Source organism: Pelmatolapia mariae, linkage group LG23 (genome assembly GCF_036321145.2).
Source record: "Pelmatolapia mariae isolate MD_Pm_ZW linkage group LG23, Pm_UMD_F_2, whole genome shotgun sequence".
NCBI lineage: Eukaryota > Metazoa > Chordata > Actinopteri > Cichliformes > Cichlidae > Pelmatolapia > Pelmatolapia mariae.
The window spans coordinates 15642349-15657764 of record NC_086246.1 but is presented as its reverse complement, the minus strand read 5'-3'; the positions used below and the strand labels follow the sequence as shown (position 1 = coordinate 15657764).

At 43.0% G+C, this 15416-nt stretch overlaps 2 protein-coding genes across 6 annotated transcripts in view; both read right to left on the bottom strand.

Moving 5' to 3' along the window:
• Positions 1-2301: 2301 nt before the first annotated feature.
• On the bottom strand, positions 2302-4624 carry LOC134621408 (uncharacterized). The gene is made up of 6 exons (XM_063467884.1): positions 4515-4624; positions 4188-4298; positions 3886-4016; positions 3613-3774; positions 3241-3467; positions 2302-2640 (listed from the first exon to the last, which is right to left on the bottom strand). Exons 1-6 carry the CDS (start codon positions 4579-4581, stop codon positions 2538-2540), a joined length of 801 nt encoding a protein of 266 aa, XP_063323954.1. The 5' UTR covers positions 4582-4624; the 3' UTR covers positions 2302-2537.
• Positions 4625-7499: 2875 nt separating this feature from the next.
• Positions 7500-15416, bottom strand: part of LOC134621309 (FERM and PDZ domain-containing protein 4-like) — a 114848-nt gene continuing 106931 nt past the window's right edge. For all 5 annotated transcript variants that reach the window (XM_063467736.2, XM_063467735.1, XM_063467733.1 and 2 more), the window contains exons 15-16: positions 13823-14797; positions 7500-11977 (exon numbers count right to left, since the gene is read on the bottom strand). In XM_063467736.2, the coding sequence (XP_063323806.1) occupies positions 8625-11977; positions 13823-14797 (4328 nt within the window). In that variant the 3' untranslated portion in view covers positions 7500-8624. The remainder of the gene's footprint in view (positions 11978-13822; positions 14798-15416) is intronic.

The window sequence follows — 15416 nt, the reverse complement described above, 5'->3', positions numbered from 1 at the left end:
AGCCCGAATTCGAAGGCAATAACTGAAAATGTGAAATATTCTTTCATTCCCTCTCGGACTAACCTCGAGTGACAGAATCTATTGGGGATATAAGCGGGCACTGTTTGGGGTGTTTATAGTGTGGAGATAAAATACAGAATTTACTGCTATGCAGAGAGGCAAGCAAACAGGGAGGTCTTTCTTTGTAGCTCAAACCTCTGTGATGCTGGCACTGTAGTGAAGACAACCTCAAAAACACATCCAAGGCACAGGGGAGCTGTAATGCACTGATAGTTTTTTTTTTGTTTGTTTGTTTTTTTGTGTGTGTGTGTGTGTGTGTGTGTGTGTGTGTGTGTGTGTGTGTGCGTGTGTGTACTGCATCGGTGTGGACTTCTTTAAACAATATTTCCTCTACAAGATCACAGAATACTACACACACTCAACATTGTGCATTTGATTCCAAGTTTCTGATCTCGCTAAGGATTTCATGGTGGCTTCTCCAGAGATCCTTTGAGAACCATTTGCTTGGACGGCTAGTGAAAGGTGAGAGCCCCATCATGCCTTTAGGGTATTTGTGAAAAAGCTCAAGGCTTACAGATTGAACAAAATGCACAACATGAAATTTCTGTATTGCTGCTAAGATTTTCTTTTTTCTATCAGTGCAGTCTCTGAAAGCTAAATTGTTGGGATGGCACTGTTCTCTTCTTTGGTATTATTTGTTCTGTAGGTTGGAGTTCTGTATGTGGGCTATGTTAACAGAACCAGGACTATCGCGAGCCTAGCCATTTCACTTTCAGCCTACGGATAATAAATTAACACCACAGTTACGTGAGTGGGTTAGCCACATTTGCATGAGTTGCCATAGGCAGTAATATTAATAGGTTCCACTCTGCAACACCATGGAGACAAATAATTGTATTAATCTTGGATTTTGTGACATCCTCTTAAAAAAGCTGAAGATATAACAGGAGATCCAACTCTCCAAAGAGAAATAATGTTGCTGCAGCAGGAAGTCTGCTTGTCATCCAGCAGCCTCTCACCCTATCATCCGCCCATTCATTATCTCGAACCCTAAATAGCATTTAAAATTATTTAATATTCACTTTACAGAGTGCCATGGCAACAGCTGTTTCTCCAGTGGCATTAATATTGCCTCTCCTCTGAAGTCACAAGCCTGACTCTGGAAACACAAACACCTGTGGAAAATCGTGCTACATGGGCTCCACCTAGTGGCACAAAATGGGAACTCAAAGAGCATAATAATAATCTTTTCTGGCATCGTTGTATTTTTACTGAGTTGTATATAGCACTTGTATTCTATTTTTATCTTATTGCATATTTTATTCTACTGTATATAGTATTTTATTTTATTCTATCCTGTACAGTTGTATACTGTATTTATTCTTATTTTATTTTATTCTAATTTTTGCTTCATAACTTTTGCACTGTCCACTTCCTGCTGTGACAAAACAAATTTCCCACGTGTGGGACTAATAAAGGTTATCTTATCTTATCTTATGACAACTGATACTGCCAAGATAGACTTACGATCAACTTATTGATGAATTAATCCTGTAATCTGCTGTAATGACCCATCTTTGAGAAACTGTTGTTTCCAATCAAGTAACTTTACAAATTGAACAATACAAATCAACTCTCGGAGCCTGCAAGCCACAGCCTATGATCTATTTTAGATAAAACTGTGAGCATAGAAACAGAGAGGTTGGAAAAACCATTACAGTCTATTGAGTTTTCCTAAAAGTAAAACAACCAAACAAAAAAAACCCACCACCCTTAGAAACTTCAGAGTTACTACATGAAAACAGCACTGTCCTCAGATTCTCTAGTCGTTCACAGTGCTTGGCATGCATGCAAAGCACTCGCACAAAACAAAGACACATGAGTGCAGTTTAAAGAACGTCTTTAATTAAATTAGGAGTCTTATCAAAATTGTTCAAGTTTTCAGGACAAACAACAGTGCAATCATTGACAGATGAGTATCTGTACACATAAGATAGATTACTATAGTCTAAGACAAAGGCCAGAGCTTCAAGTAATGTAAACAGTAACAAGAACATATATACACAACCCTGCAAAAACAACAAGCGGGGGAAATTTCATACTTTTTATATTTCAGTCGTCGACACAGACGAAACTATATGATGTCTAAAAGTATACAAACATTTTAACAGTAAGCACCAAGTGAATGCTTTTCAGAATGTAAATGCTCCTCCATTTTCATATAGGCTGGTAATGTATGAACAAAACGTTACATTAATTAATACCCTGCCATTGTGCAGTGCAACAACTCTTAAAATAACACTTTCCACATGCTGTTAAAATGCCATTTTCAGCCATTTAGGAAGTGTTATTTATTACCCTTTGAAGCCTGCATTATTCATTTTGTTCATTTTGCACTTGCCACTGTGCCCTTTGGAAGAATATTGTAGTGGTTTTACACAATCACTAATGTGTTCAATGTTTCTGGCCCATCACCACACATAAAGCACTTTTTTTTCGGTCATCCACAGTTTGCACTCTTTTGCCGGTTTCTCCTTTCATTTTGTATCCATGGACGAGTCATTGAGACATTCCATTATCCTCTGCAACTCCTGTATGCAGGGAACAATTGACTGGCTATACAGCTGAGCCATCTTCAGTCTAGAGACAAAAAAATTAAAGCCATCTGTTAGTTAGGGTTGATCGAAAAACATCTAGTCACACTTGCACTAATAACTCCCTGTTATATATTATTTTTTTGCTCTAAAAATAATCTTAAATCTATAAATAAAAGCTCCTTGGCTGCCAAGTTGAGAGCCTACATAGTGCCAACAGAACATTGGCAAATGTTAGCAACAACCTCAGAACACAAAGTGAAGCTCAACTCACTTTAGCTGCTAAAATGACTGACAGGCGTATAGAAGAAAGTGGAGAGGCAAACACATTCATGATCTGTGGATCGGTGTTGAAAGGTGTGTCAACTTGCACTCAACAGGTGGCAGACTTCAGTAGGATGTCCATGATGCTTTGCTTAAACTTGATATTCAAGTCAATAGTTTGTTGCCAGTCCATCAGCAGAGAGGTTGCGGAAAGCCGTTGGTGTATATAAACACCACCCACATGCATGTACAAGTATTATGTACTAACCAAACTGAGGTGTTTATAGTGCAGTCCTCTGGTGTAGCGCTGCCTAAACCTCACTACAAGGAAGGGGGCGGGTGGGTGCCGTGGCTTCCCGCATCAGAGTAAAAAGCGTGTTACCTTCTGAGCAGCTCGCGTCCTCTGTTGGGTTCGGGGGAATAGTGCTGGAGAGCAGTGAGGCTGTGAGCCGCCAGGATGCTGTAACACTGCTCTCGAAGGGCGTTGTGGCTTGCAGTGTCCCACTGCGGCAGCTCGCTGGTGTAACGCCACGCCATCAGTGAGTGCTCCAACACGGCGTCCCAATCTTTGTTCCTCAGCAGAACTTGGCCCCATTCCTGACACGAAACCTGAGGTGGAAGATGAGGTGGTGTTTAATGTGACATAAATGTACTTAAGAATAGCAAAAGGAGATCTCCATTGGTTCTTTAAGGCTGCTATTTGTGTCCAACTTTTAAAAGCCTAAAAACACAACTGTGCATGACAAAGACTCACTTTGAATGCCACCAGGTGAGGGTATGCCTTTCTGTAGCAGTGAGCATCCCTGTTGGATCCAAACCGTGAGTAAGGTATGGACCTGTAAACATTGGCCTTCTTTAGCTGCAGGTCTTCCTGTAGATACTTCAGGTCTGATGCCATGACCCTGGGCTCTTGGCTCTAGGGTACAACAGGAATGCACGCTTTGTTAAGTTATGTCAATCGCAGCGTTTCTTCAAAAACACTGCCGCATTAGCTTTACTATAAGTTCAATTGTCCACTCATGAATACCTGTTCGACCAAGATGAGGGATCTAATAAGCTGCACAAGCTGCTGTTTGGAGAGCGGTGTGTGGTGCTCATCCATCTTCTCACACTGCTCCTCTAGCCTTCCTCTCCACGCCCCACCAACTGCCAAGTCCACTGCAAAACCAAGGAAACACCAAGCCAAGTTAGCCCTTAACTCCCTTTCCATTATCAAGCGCGTTTTGTTTTTTGCCATGTAGCTTCCTATAAGGTCAGATCACAAAATCAACCGCATATCAGCTCAGCAAGTATAGCTACAATTAATTTAAGGTTAACAGCGGAACTTACATGACTGCATACGCTTTGCGTTTGCGGCTGTGTTTCTTCCTCTTGGAAGTGGGGACGGGGTCGGGACCATACGTGAACTTAATATTTCCAAGTAGGACCTCCTCATTCGAGCTGTAAAGAATTGAATATTTTTAAAAGTTGCACTGTTAAAATATTTAAAATAATTTTACACTCACAACATGATACCAGAAATACTTTTAATTGTTTTTTTCAAATTTGGCGCTGTTATCAACACGTAGTGGGCGCGAGCGCCTCGATAGCTCCAGCCCGGTGGCGCCTCTCTCCAAACAACAAGTTACACATGTTAAATGAAAACTACAAACTCACCGGCAATTTTGGGCTGTGGAGCAGGTATTTCCACCAAGGCCCGTCGTGGCTGGCACACAGCTGCCATTGCGACCTAACTTAAGGTTTATAACACTCGGGGCTTACAACCTGCTTCGGCCTGGGGCGCTTCTGTTAGCCGAAATTTAAACCCCACGGAGTGGCGAACAATAACTTCTCCACGCTGGTAGCAGTTTAAACTCGGCAGCCACGAGCTTGTTCCGAAGACGTCCTCACAGTTCTTTGAGCTCTGCCTGAGTTTAACTTCCTACACAAAAAGTCCTCCTGTCAGGTAAACCTGCTGAAACGGTGACAAAAAGACGCTTGTAACTTCTGGTTCTTTCACTTGCACACTAGTACAATGCTGATTGTGAAGCGCGCGACACGAGTTACCGCGCGGGCGTGGTTTGTGGGATTCGCTGACCTGATTGGTTAGACGTCACGACATGCCCAGAACAGGCGCCCAGTATGCAAATGAAACATACTTCCCCGTCCTGCACGTACTCTTCTATACTTCTCTTTGGTTCTTGGAGAAAACATCACGTGAACGAACAGCCAGCTGTGGCTGAACCCAGAGCCCTTTAGGTAGTAAACTGCATGGCTTGAGACCCGCGTGCATGATACATCTCTGCCATGGACGGAGACAGGAAGTGCAGTACATATAGTATATGCTTACTTGTAGGCCTGTAAGAATCTTGCAGATTTGAACATTTGATATGGGGATAGTTTTGCATGGCGACCCCGAATTTCCATTTGGTTATTATTATTATTGGTATTTTTAAATGTCATATCTCTTCTCTTACACACAGACATAGGGTTACAGAGACTATAGTCCAAACAAAATAGGGTTTTTAAGGCTGACATCAATGCCGATATTTGGTGATTTAAAAATTGGATACTCCCATATATTGGCCGATTTTCTTTTTCTTTCCAACACACAAAACACAACACTGTTCTTTATCTGTAGTTATTTACATACTGATCGCCTGGTTGTTGTTTTTGTAGTATTACAAACTTATATTACCAACTAGGAAGTTGCAGAGTGGACAAATTATGCAACTATTGGGGTCAACGCTCACCATATGTTTGAAGAGTGTTTCTCCTGTCTCTTCTTTACTTTTTAATTTCCCTTTATGGGTCAATACCGATAACACCAGCTGCTGCCATGGGGTTCTAATAGAGACACTTGGTTAGCAGAGATCTCTTCATTTAGGATTGTGTATGATTGTCAGAAGTAGTTAGATACTTAATTTCTTACCTTACAGTTACAGTTACAAATCACCAGATTTGTAGTTTTAAAACTAGCTAAACTATACTTGGATATCTTTTCATTTTAATGCTACTAGGCTGCTTTTGACCAAAGTCAAAGTGGACTAGAAGGATACTGCAGGCACATCAGAATCAGAATCAGAATCAGAATCAGAATCGTGTTTATTGGCCAAGTATATGTGCAGACAAATACAAGGAATTTGGTTCCGGTAGATGGTGGCTCTCAAGCACAGCAATGTAAAAACACACACACACACACACACACACACACACACACACACACACACACACACACACACACACACACACACACACACACACACACACCTATATGTACATTACGCATGCATACACATACATACACAAAGCTGTGTAAACCAACTATAAATAACTAAACTTATGTACATAAAATACAGAAATGAAATGAGGTGGAATGAATACTACAGAATGTACATAAGGTGCAGTTGCAGTCTGGCAGTGGGAAGCAGTGTGACAGGTCAACTGTTTAGGAGGGAGATGGCGAGGGGAAAGAAAGTGTTCCTGTGTCGGGTGGTCTTGGTTTGCAGGCTTCTGTACCGTCTGCCAGAGGGCAGCAGGTCAAAAAGTCTGTGTCCAGGGTGTGAGGGGTCTGTGACGATTTTCCCTGCCCGTTTCCTAACCTGGGTTCTCTGCTGGAAGGTCCGTCTGTCTCAGCAGGATGAAACTATCTCTCCTCTTTTCCAAAAGTTGATTCTGTTCATCTGGATGTAGTGTTTTCAGTGGGAGAAACGTTTCATCACTCATCTAAGTGAATTCTTCAGTCTCAGCTGACTGCAGGTTTCCCCAATCTTATAAACAGAACATTTGCATAATGACTGAAACTAGCACCACTGAAGGAACAATGGGCTGGGAGGTCAGTTCCTTCATCATAATTATGCATGACCATTGATCAACAACCACTGATCAAAACCCACTGATCAATGGCCATGAATACCATTCACAGAGAGTTGGGGAATGGCTGCAATCACAGCATTGTAAGATGGCAAAAGATGTACCCTTAGGCCCCCTCCTCGATTCAGAGATGGTCTTTCCCTTTTCATGTAAATGGCCTCCTTGACTCCCTGCTCAAACCAGTGTTCCTCCCTGGAACAGAATCAACTTTTGGAGATTTACTTACCTGGATGATTGAGCATGCATCAAGATATCACTCCTCTTCTTCTTCTTCTTTCAATAAAGTATTCTGATTCTGATTTTGGCTCCTCCTCTTAAGGGTAAACACAGCAAACCAACTGCATCCATTCACCCTATCCCTAGCATCCTCTCCTGTCTGTACCAGTAGATTGTTGATGTATGTATGTCAAATTACCTGTAATATATAGCAATACGCTTTAACACCAAATCCATAGCTCTTCAACTGATATAAAGACTGAAATATTACTGTGAAAAGACAACTCAAAATTTTCACTGTGTGACAGAAATATCAGGAAAATGAGTAGTTTTACACTAGACATTAGTTTAAATAGATTCACATTTCACTGTCAGTTTAAAAAGGTGGGTGTTTTAATATATCCCCCAATATATCACCTGTAAACTGACAGACAGTACCTTTTATGAGACAGACATTAAAATGACTGGCTGTTGATTTTAGGATGGCAAACTTTACAAAACAAATCACAGCATGATTGCATGGTGTAGTAACTCATTCAAACCAAAAGATGCATGGAATAAGACAAGTTTTTCTGCAAAATATCTTTTAATAGGTTGGTGGGTTGCTGAAAAAAAGCAGTGGTTTCTTCTTTGTTGAGAGACATAACCACATCTTGATACACAGCGTGGTTTAGTAAATCATTCACGCACAAAACTCATTCCAAAAGCGATGGTAATAAAAAAACAAACTAAAAAAGTAATCGGATATAATCCACACAGTGTGCTCAATCTGAAATATGCCTTTAAACTTTGCTAAGTTATATATATATATATATATATATGTTTATTTGATGATATTTGATGTTGGGGGAAATTATATATTTCTTTTTTTAAATATATATATAACAAAATAATCTAAGTGGTAGAATACAAAGCGGTTGTGTGAATGAAGTGCAATGTTTAGTGTAACCTGTATGTTCAACACTTTTACTGAATTTTCCAGTCATCTTGTAAAATAAAAAAACAAACAAAGAAAGAAAAACAAGCATCATAATGTAATCGGTTAAAATCAGCTCACTGTTACACAGTCATTTTGGAGCATTTAAATATAACTATACCGCTTCCTCACTGGACTGACAATGAAACTTGTTTTTTTACTTACATTTCTAGAGGTACATTTTCTTTTAAAATAAATACAGTTATTGTAAAACTGCCACTCGTGAACTGATTGAACTGAAAGTGAAGTCACCCCTAGCCCTGCACAGTATCAAAGCAAATTACACTGAATACTCAATGGCTTCTTGAAACTGCTACAGTAAATTTGATAATTAATTATGTACATTATATACACATTTTCTAAATAACTTACATAATGCACACTTAAAAGGGTATAATTTCTATTAGGTACATATCATATTACAAAGGTCTGTGACAGTATGGCTTTGTAAATATGCATTACAATATTGTCATCAGAAAAAAAAAGCAAGTGCAGTCAGAGGACTCTTTAAGCATCTTATACATCTATTCATTATGAGTGTTATGTAACTTTAATGTTTAGTCTAACTCCTGCCTTTTGCTTTTTAAACTTTGATATGGAGACAGCTCTAAACCTTTATGAAAAATACATGACTCTTACAGCTGACTCAAAGACGACAAGACGCTTAAAGACATACTCCCGCTGACAGCAGAGGCCACACTATAAATTATAAGGAGTAGCCTCTACTTGCTAAGCAGCGTTTTAAGGGAGCGGGTGAGTGCGTTAGCAATGGCTGACATGGTACTAGAGTGGCGGACCAGGGCTTTCATGCTGTGCTCCCCCGGCGCTCCAACAGTGGCAGCCTCAGCTGCTTTGAGCAAACAGATATAGTTCATAACAACCTCGTCAACCTTTGCCACGACTTCTCTCTGTTGGTGTGAGGCTGAGGCTCCGAGTCCCCTAACCAGACACATGCAAGCTTCGCAGAGACAACATAGCACCTGAAAGCTACAAGTCACGGCTAGCAGCATTTCCTCTGGACTGCTGTGGGCCTGTGCCATCCTCCGGCACGCCCGGCCTAATTCTTTTGACTCAACGGAGAGGAGCTGTTTATACTGTGATACATCCTGGTTAGGCATCTGGATGCCGCGCTCACAGCGACCTATGCTGGATCTCACTAATGCGATGAGCTCGCTGGCATCGCGGCGGGCATCAGTGAAGCCGGAAGGGAAACCGTACATGCGGTCTTTGAGGGCGTTGATTCGTGCCAGTCGGTCACTGAAGCTCATATTATTAAGGACCTCACCATAGAGCTGCTCGCCAGCAGCGTCCAGTGCGGAACCGCAGGGGAATATGGCTGAAGCAGCACCGTCATCCTCGAAATCGGGTCCACTGCGACTTCGTCTGGGCCTCTCCCATTCGATCTCATCCTCCTCGCCCTCACTCTTACGTTTAAAGAAACAGTAGCTAAAGGGCCCGTTACATCTCCAGGGACTTGTGTCCAGTTTTTGAGAGCCCTTCATTTGTTTTGCATCTTTCTGCAATGGAAAAGCCACAGATGCCCTTCTACTGTCTACCCTACTGCCTGTGGACCAGCACGTGGTGTGGGAAGATACAGAGCCTTGGGAGTAGCTCTTGGAGAGCCTCTTCCTAGTTGGTCTCCGCTGGACTTTGGTGTCACCTTGCGGGGGCAGAGACAGTGACAGGGGCTGCTGGCTCCGGCTTCGGGTGGGCTTCTCAAATAGAGCTTCAACACTACCAGAACTTGCAGTTACATTGCTAGAGCTCCGTTTAAGCTCCCGGCCCCGTTGCAGGCTATTGAAGGGATCTGTGTGTGGTAGCGTTGGGGTGACAGCCTGAATGTGGTTCTGACTCTGCCGGGACTGGACAGAATGATTGGGGTCCTGTGTGCATCCTGAGTTGCTGGAGCTAGTGTTGACTTGAACAGGCTGGGAAAAAGAAGGAGGTGGTGGGGGAGGTGGTGGGGGAGGTGGATTCTGAGGATTGGGTGTTGGAGATGTAATGCAAGCTCTTGGACCAGCTGATGCCTGCCTGACAAAAGCTGAAGGGTGGTCTCCCCTTCCTAGTGAGATAGTGTTGAGGTCTGCTCTTTGACCACTGGGGGCAGCAGAGAAACAAAGAGAATCATTAGGGCGGGACTGACGAACTGCATGCTTTGACTTCAGGTCTGATCTGAACCATTCCTCTGTGCTGCTAGCTTGGCTTCTTGATCGAGGTGGATGACGGCTAGTGGTACCTCCCCCCTCACGGTTTCCGCCTGTAGCAAGTCCTCCTTCGCGACTGTTACAGCCCTCTCTCTTATAGAGGGACAGAAAGTGCTCTGGGTCCAGACCACTCCTCTCTAGCTCACTTTCTAGGCCAGAAAAGGAGCTCCTCCTCTCAGAAGTAGCTTTCCTGAAATCTAAAGTCTCATTCCTTCTCTGAGCATGCATGTCAGGACTTCTCTTGAGTTTGGCAGGAAGTGTTGCAGAATAGTATGACCGTGCATTTTTGTTTGCTGCCTGCATGGCAGCAGCATTAGGGTTAACTAAATTTGGGCTGAGGAATGGAGATGATATGGATGAAGGCATACATGGGCAGCGAGCGATGGTGTTCCCCCTATTTTTAACCATTTCAACGAGCTGGGGGTTGCTAGTAATAAAACGCCTTGTGTCCTTTTTAACTCCTCCTCCCATGCCCGCACTCTGCAACTTCCCTCCCTGATGCATCTGGCTGACTGTTAGATAGTTAATCAATTGCCTGTAGGCCTCGCTGCCTTCCTTCTGGTTCAGCCCTTTCAGACAGGCCTGTTGTTTAGCATGCTGATCATTCTGGAGTCGCTTATTTCCTAAGGGGTCTTTATGCTTAGATGGTGTGGCTGAGGACGGCCGGCCCGGTTCTGACCCAGGGGAAGGTTGGTGAATATTGGGCAGCATTTTCCGAAGGAGGGCAGGATCTGCATGAGGGTGGAGGTCTTTTCCCTGAGTACTCTGGGCAGGGGTGCCAAAGGGGGTTCCGGGTTTGTTATCTTCGTAGTTTAACACCCTGAGTAACGAGGAGGAGGAACTAGAAAGCGGGTGCCTTTGCAGATGGTGGTGTTTTGATTCAATGGCACCAGGGCCAAGGGGCGAATCATTTGGGGTAGCACAAACGCTACTGTTCGTGCTGCCACCAGCATCCAGTGATGAGCACAGAGAGCCCTGCAGTGAACTGTGTGCTTCTCCTTGCAGATTTGAAATCCTTTTTGCTAGATGGTATTCACACAGCCGGGCTACACTCTGTTGTCTCGAAATGGGCTGATGGTCACTCTGTATGTCTGATCCCTGGTCTGATCCCCCTGATCTAGATTTTTTGGTTGGGGATAGCAACGATGCTACAACTAGATGTTCATCTTGCTCAGCAGCTGAAGCTGCATTATCTGCATCACAGCCCCCCAAGTTGACAACATCTGAGAAGCGGTCAGAGATAACGGAGGAAGGGCGGGGACTTCTATGATGATCACGAGGGAGGCTGTTGACTCCATGGCTCTCGGCTACAGAGTTTTCTGCTAAAAAAGAATTCTGCCTTCTTTGGCTGTCTTCTCGTTCGCAGAATGAGGTGCGCTGGTCCAAGTCAAGATGGCTGTGGCTCCCAATGCTCTCTCCTCGATATCCTTCCCTTGTGCTGAAGGTGTTATACTTTCCGCTGGAGTCTGCTGATTTTTTATGGTGCTTGCCTCCTGGTGTGGTGGAGCTTGGGCGCTGAAGAGTGGCTGAGAGATTAGTCTGGGGCCTTACTTCTGAACTGTCCGGCCGTGATGATGTGGTGCTTAACTGAGGGCTCCGTCTTGGAGGAACTGCTGGAGGCTGAAGGTGTCGTGTTGGACTGCGAGGTTTCTTTTGTATTGTTCCTCCTGTACTGGGGGAGACAGGAAATTCAGTTTTTTCTTCAAGTAAAGGTTGGTATCCTTCCCTTGTGGCCACCAGAAGACGCATGTGGCTCTCGCTCAGTCGGTGAGTAGCAGCTAGTTCAGAGATCTCAGTCATCTCTGAGGAGTTGGTCTCATTACCAGAGTCTGAGGATGACTCTGGACTAAAGCCATGAGATATATAAACACCTAGATGATAAGAGATACAAAGTTAAATGTAGATCATTCAATCTCAATTTAACTGCTGCTGAAAGCTTTGACTGTTAGAACTCTGAACATGTTTGGGTTTTTTTTTCCATAGCTTATAGTGAATCCCAAATTAACTTGTGAATCTACACCAAAACAATTTTGCACAGAAGTAGCAGTTAATATGAAATCTTAGACAGTAGTGACAGAGAACCAAACTAAACATATTGTTAATTCTATTTAGCAGGCACAATGCACAACACATGTACCAGATATGGCTAACAGCTAACTCTGCTCCATAGACCCTTAAACAGAGGCCCTGACTGGCAGGTAGCATTAAATGTTGGCAATTAATTGTTGTAACTCTAAATATGAAAGAAAAAAAAGCAAGCAAATGGTAAAACATTTAAAATAGTTTGCACTAATATATGATGTAAATAGATACATAGTGGTCAAAAAGTAAGGAAAATGGTTGAAGTAGTTTGACGTAGTAGCTAAAAGTATGGTTAAAAAATAAAATGCAAGCTAAATATACTAGAAATTGACATAGATGTCTGAAAATAGGAATATGATTGATTTTTAATTTTTCAGCAAAGGTATGGCTAACTGTCGAAATACCTAGCTAAATGTCTTGAGAGCTTGAAAAAGAAGGGAACTGTACTTCTACAAGATGTTTCACCTCTCATCCAAGAACCTTTCTGAGTTCTATAAAATGGTGTAGAGTCTCAGGTATTTAACCCCTAGTGGGAGTTGTCCCCTTTGGAAGTAGTCCTGAGCACTGTAGATCATATGAGTCATCACATGAGCTGAGGTATGAAAAAGGGCATGAGTATCATCACATGGGGTTATGGGTGAAACTACTGCAAGACCTTGCCCCAATCCATCATGTGGCCTATGGAGGTCACTGAGGCAACATATTGGGGTCGCTGAAGGTTGACACTCCATCATTTTTAAGAACTAATGAAACTGTCCAGTTGTCTTCTTTTTCAAGCTCTCAAGACTACTATGCCCTGGATGACTGGGAACCTAGACAGACATAACTAGATATTTGTTTTTGCCAACTGGTTAGGGAATATGCATTTTTCCTTAGTGACAGGTGGATGCCAAGAGGTCATTGATCAGTCTGTAGGCTTGCATGACTAGGACTTTAGCAATAATTTTGTCAGAGACTGCCATTAACTTCCAGCAGCTCCTTGTGACCAGTTGAGAATATAAATATTTTCCTCATAATCTGTGGTTTTCAGACGGTTGGACCAGTCTTTAGACCTTTGCGACTGGGGTCTTACATGCTTGATCCCACAGTGTCATCATGGTTGTCACACATCCAAAATGGTGGGCAAGTTAATGTCACGTGGTCACTTGTCTGCAAAACCTTAATTAGCTAAATGTGTAGCCAGCAGTTGAAACTGAGCTAAAACAGAAGATGAACATATGAAACTTTTAGCAACAAGTAATAGTTACACTTTTGAAAGTATCAGTAAACATAATTAACAGCTTAAATGGATGTTGAAGGTTAGGGTGGAACTGTAACTAAAACTAGTGGATTAATGTTTGAATTACTCCACTAGTTGCTACTCAATGTTGACCAAGCTAGTAGTTATGGATAATGATTGAGGCAGTTTACAGACCATAACTGCTAAATATGTAATCGTTAAGACTAAATTGTAAGCTGAAAGCAATTCAGATCTAGTTTAAAATGAGTTTAAAGTCCATTTGACAGAGCTAGGGAGGGAGAATTTAAGACGAAGAAAAGTTGGTAACCACTGGCTCAGTCTAAGTAAAAGTGCTGTAAAATCAGTGCTAAATAAAGGCATAAACATTACTTTGCTGCATTAGTATTCAACAGACCTGGATTGTTACCGCTGGGTGGTGGCGGCGGTGGAGGCTTCTGTTCAGACACCGAGAGAGCTTGCAGCGCTTGCAATGTATTCATAACCGCATTTTCCAGGCCTCTCTCCCCTCCCCTGCTCCCTTCCCCCTCCCCATGCGTTGGAATGGCATCAATTAGTGAAACCGGAATATCGTCATTTTCACGTGTGCTTAGAGGCCTTCCCTCGGGTGCAACGTCCTCATCCAAACTGTCACGAAAGCCTGGTGGTGGTGCTGCGATCGCAAGGTTGAGCGTCTGCAGCAGGGTGTCGTCTTCATCATCGTCAACACCATCATCGCCCTCGGGAGGAGGCAGCGACGTCAGGTCGATAATGTCGTCCGTAGAACCGGAAAGTGTGAGAAAGGTAGCTTTGCCGGCTGCTGTGGGTAGGCCCTCCCCTTGGATACCATCATGTGTCTCATCACTCACTGGCGTCCCCCCAGTGGAATCTTCTTCACAAGAATCCTCGTCTGGATCGCTTGTATTGCCACGATAAACTAGTTCCCTTAGCTCCTCACTACTTTCCTCGCTTATGATGTTACTATAGACGTGCTGAAATGGCTCTCTGTCCTGTTGCTGAAAGTATGTGTTGTTGTGCAAGTAGGGCGGTCCGTGGTTGGGTACCTCCGGACTCTCTAACAGTCTTTCATAGCGTAAGTTCTTAAATTTATTGAGGGGTGGGTTTCCCTCAAAAATAAATGACACTTTGGCGCTCCGAGGTGAGTCTTGAGTTCTGTGTCTGGTAGCCGGAGGCAGAGGAGGGGGCAACGGACTCCTTCGGTTCTCAAGGTCTCTGTCAGGGTTTGGTGGTTCGTGGAAGTAAGGAGAAATGCTGTTTTCCCTTTGCCCATTGTCTGAGTACTCAGAGTCTCTGCTGTAGATCTCTACTTGACCAGGCTCCTCATTGTCCCCAAAAGATGTGCTGTAAGGCCACTCCAGGACACGTTCCTGACCTGCAAGGAACACAAGATTTTATCACTTTACCTGTTTTATATTTGATTTTGATTCAACTTTAAAGACCTGTTTCAGTTCAGCACTCTATTTCAAAGCAGATTTTATGCAGCATTGTAAAACGTCAATTTTTAAATGTGTGACCGCGCAACAAGTTTTTATAGTTTCATGTGGAGTATTTTTCCAGAGCATCAACATCTACCACTCAAGTGAAACTTTAGATATCCACCAATTTGTCCTAAACAGATGGCTTGTAATCCATATTATGTCACATACACACAGACAGGGCTGGGCCATATCATACCGTTCACGGTAATACCGGTATAATGTTAGGCAACGATAAGAAAATAAAATATCGCGATAGAATATGGGTAAAACGCGCATGCGCAGTGCCTTTGTTTTCATACGCACATGGCAGAAAAAGCATGGCGGCGACGGAGAATGGGAAGGGCGGAAGCGGATCGTTGAATGAAACAGATGAACCAGAATTGGTTTGTTAAAATGCTGCAACTTCAGTGGTGTGGAACTGGTTTGGCTTTCGTCCGTCAGATACACACCAAAGCACAATTTTTGGTAGAGCATGCTAGCGGGCCGTTGTTATTACCGTATTTTTTGGAAAAT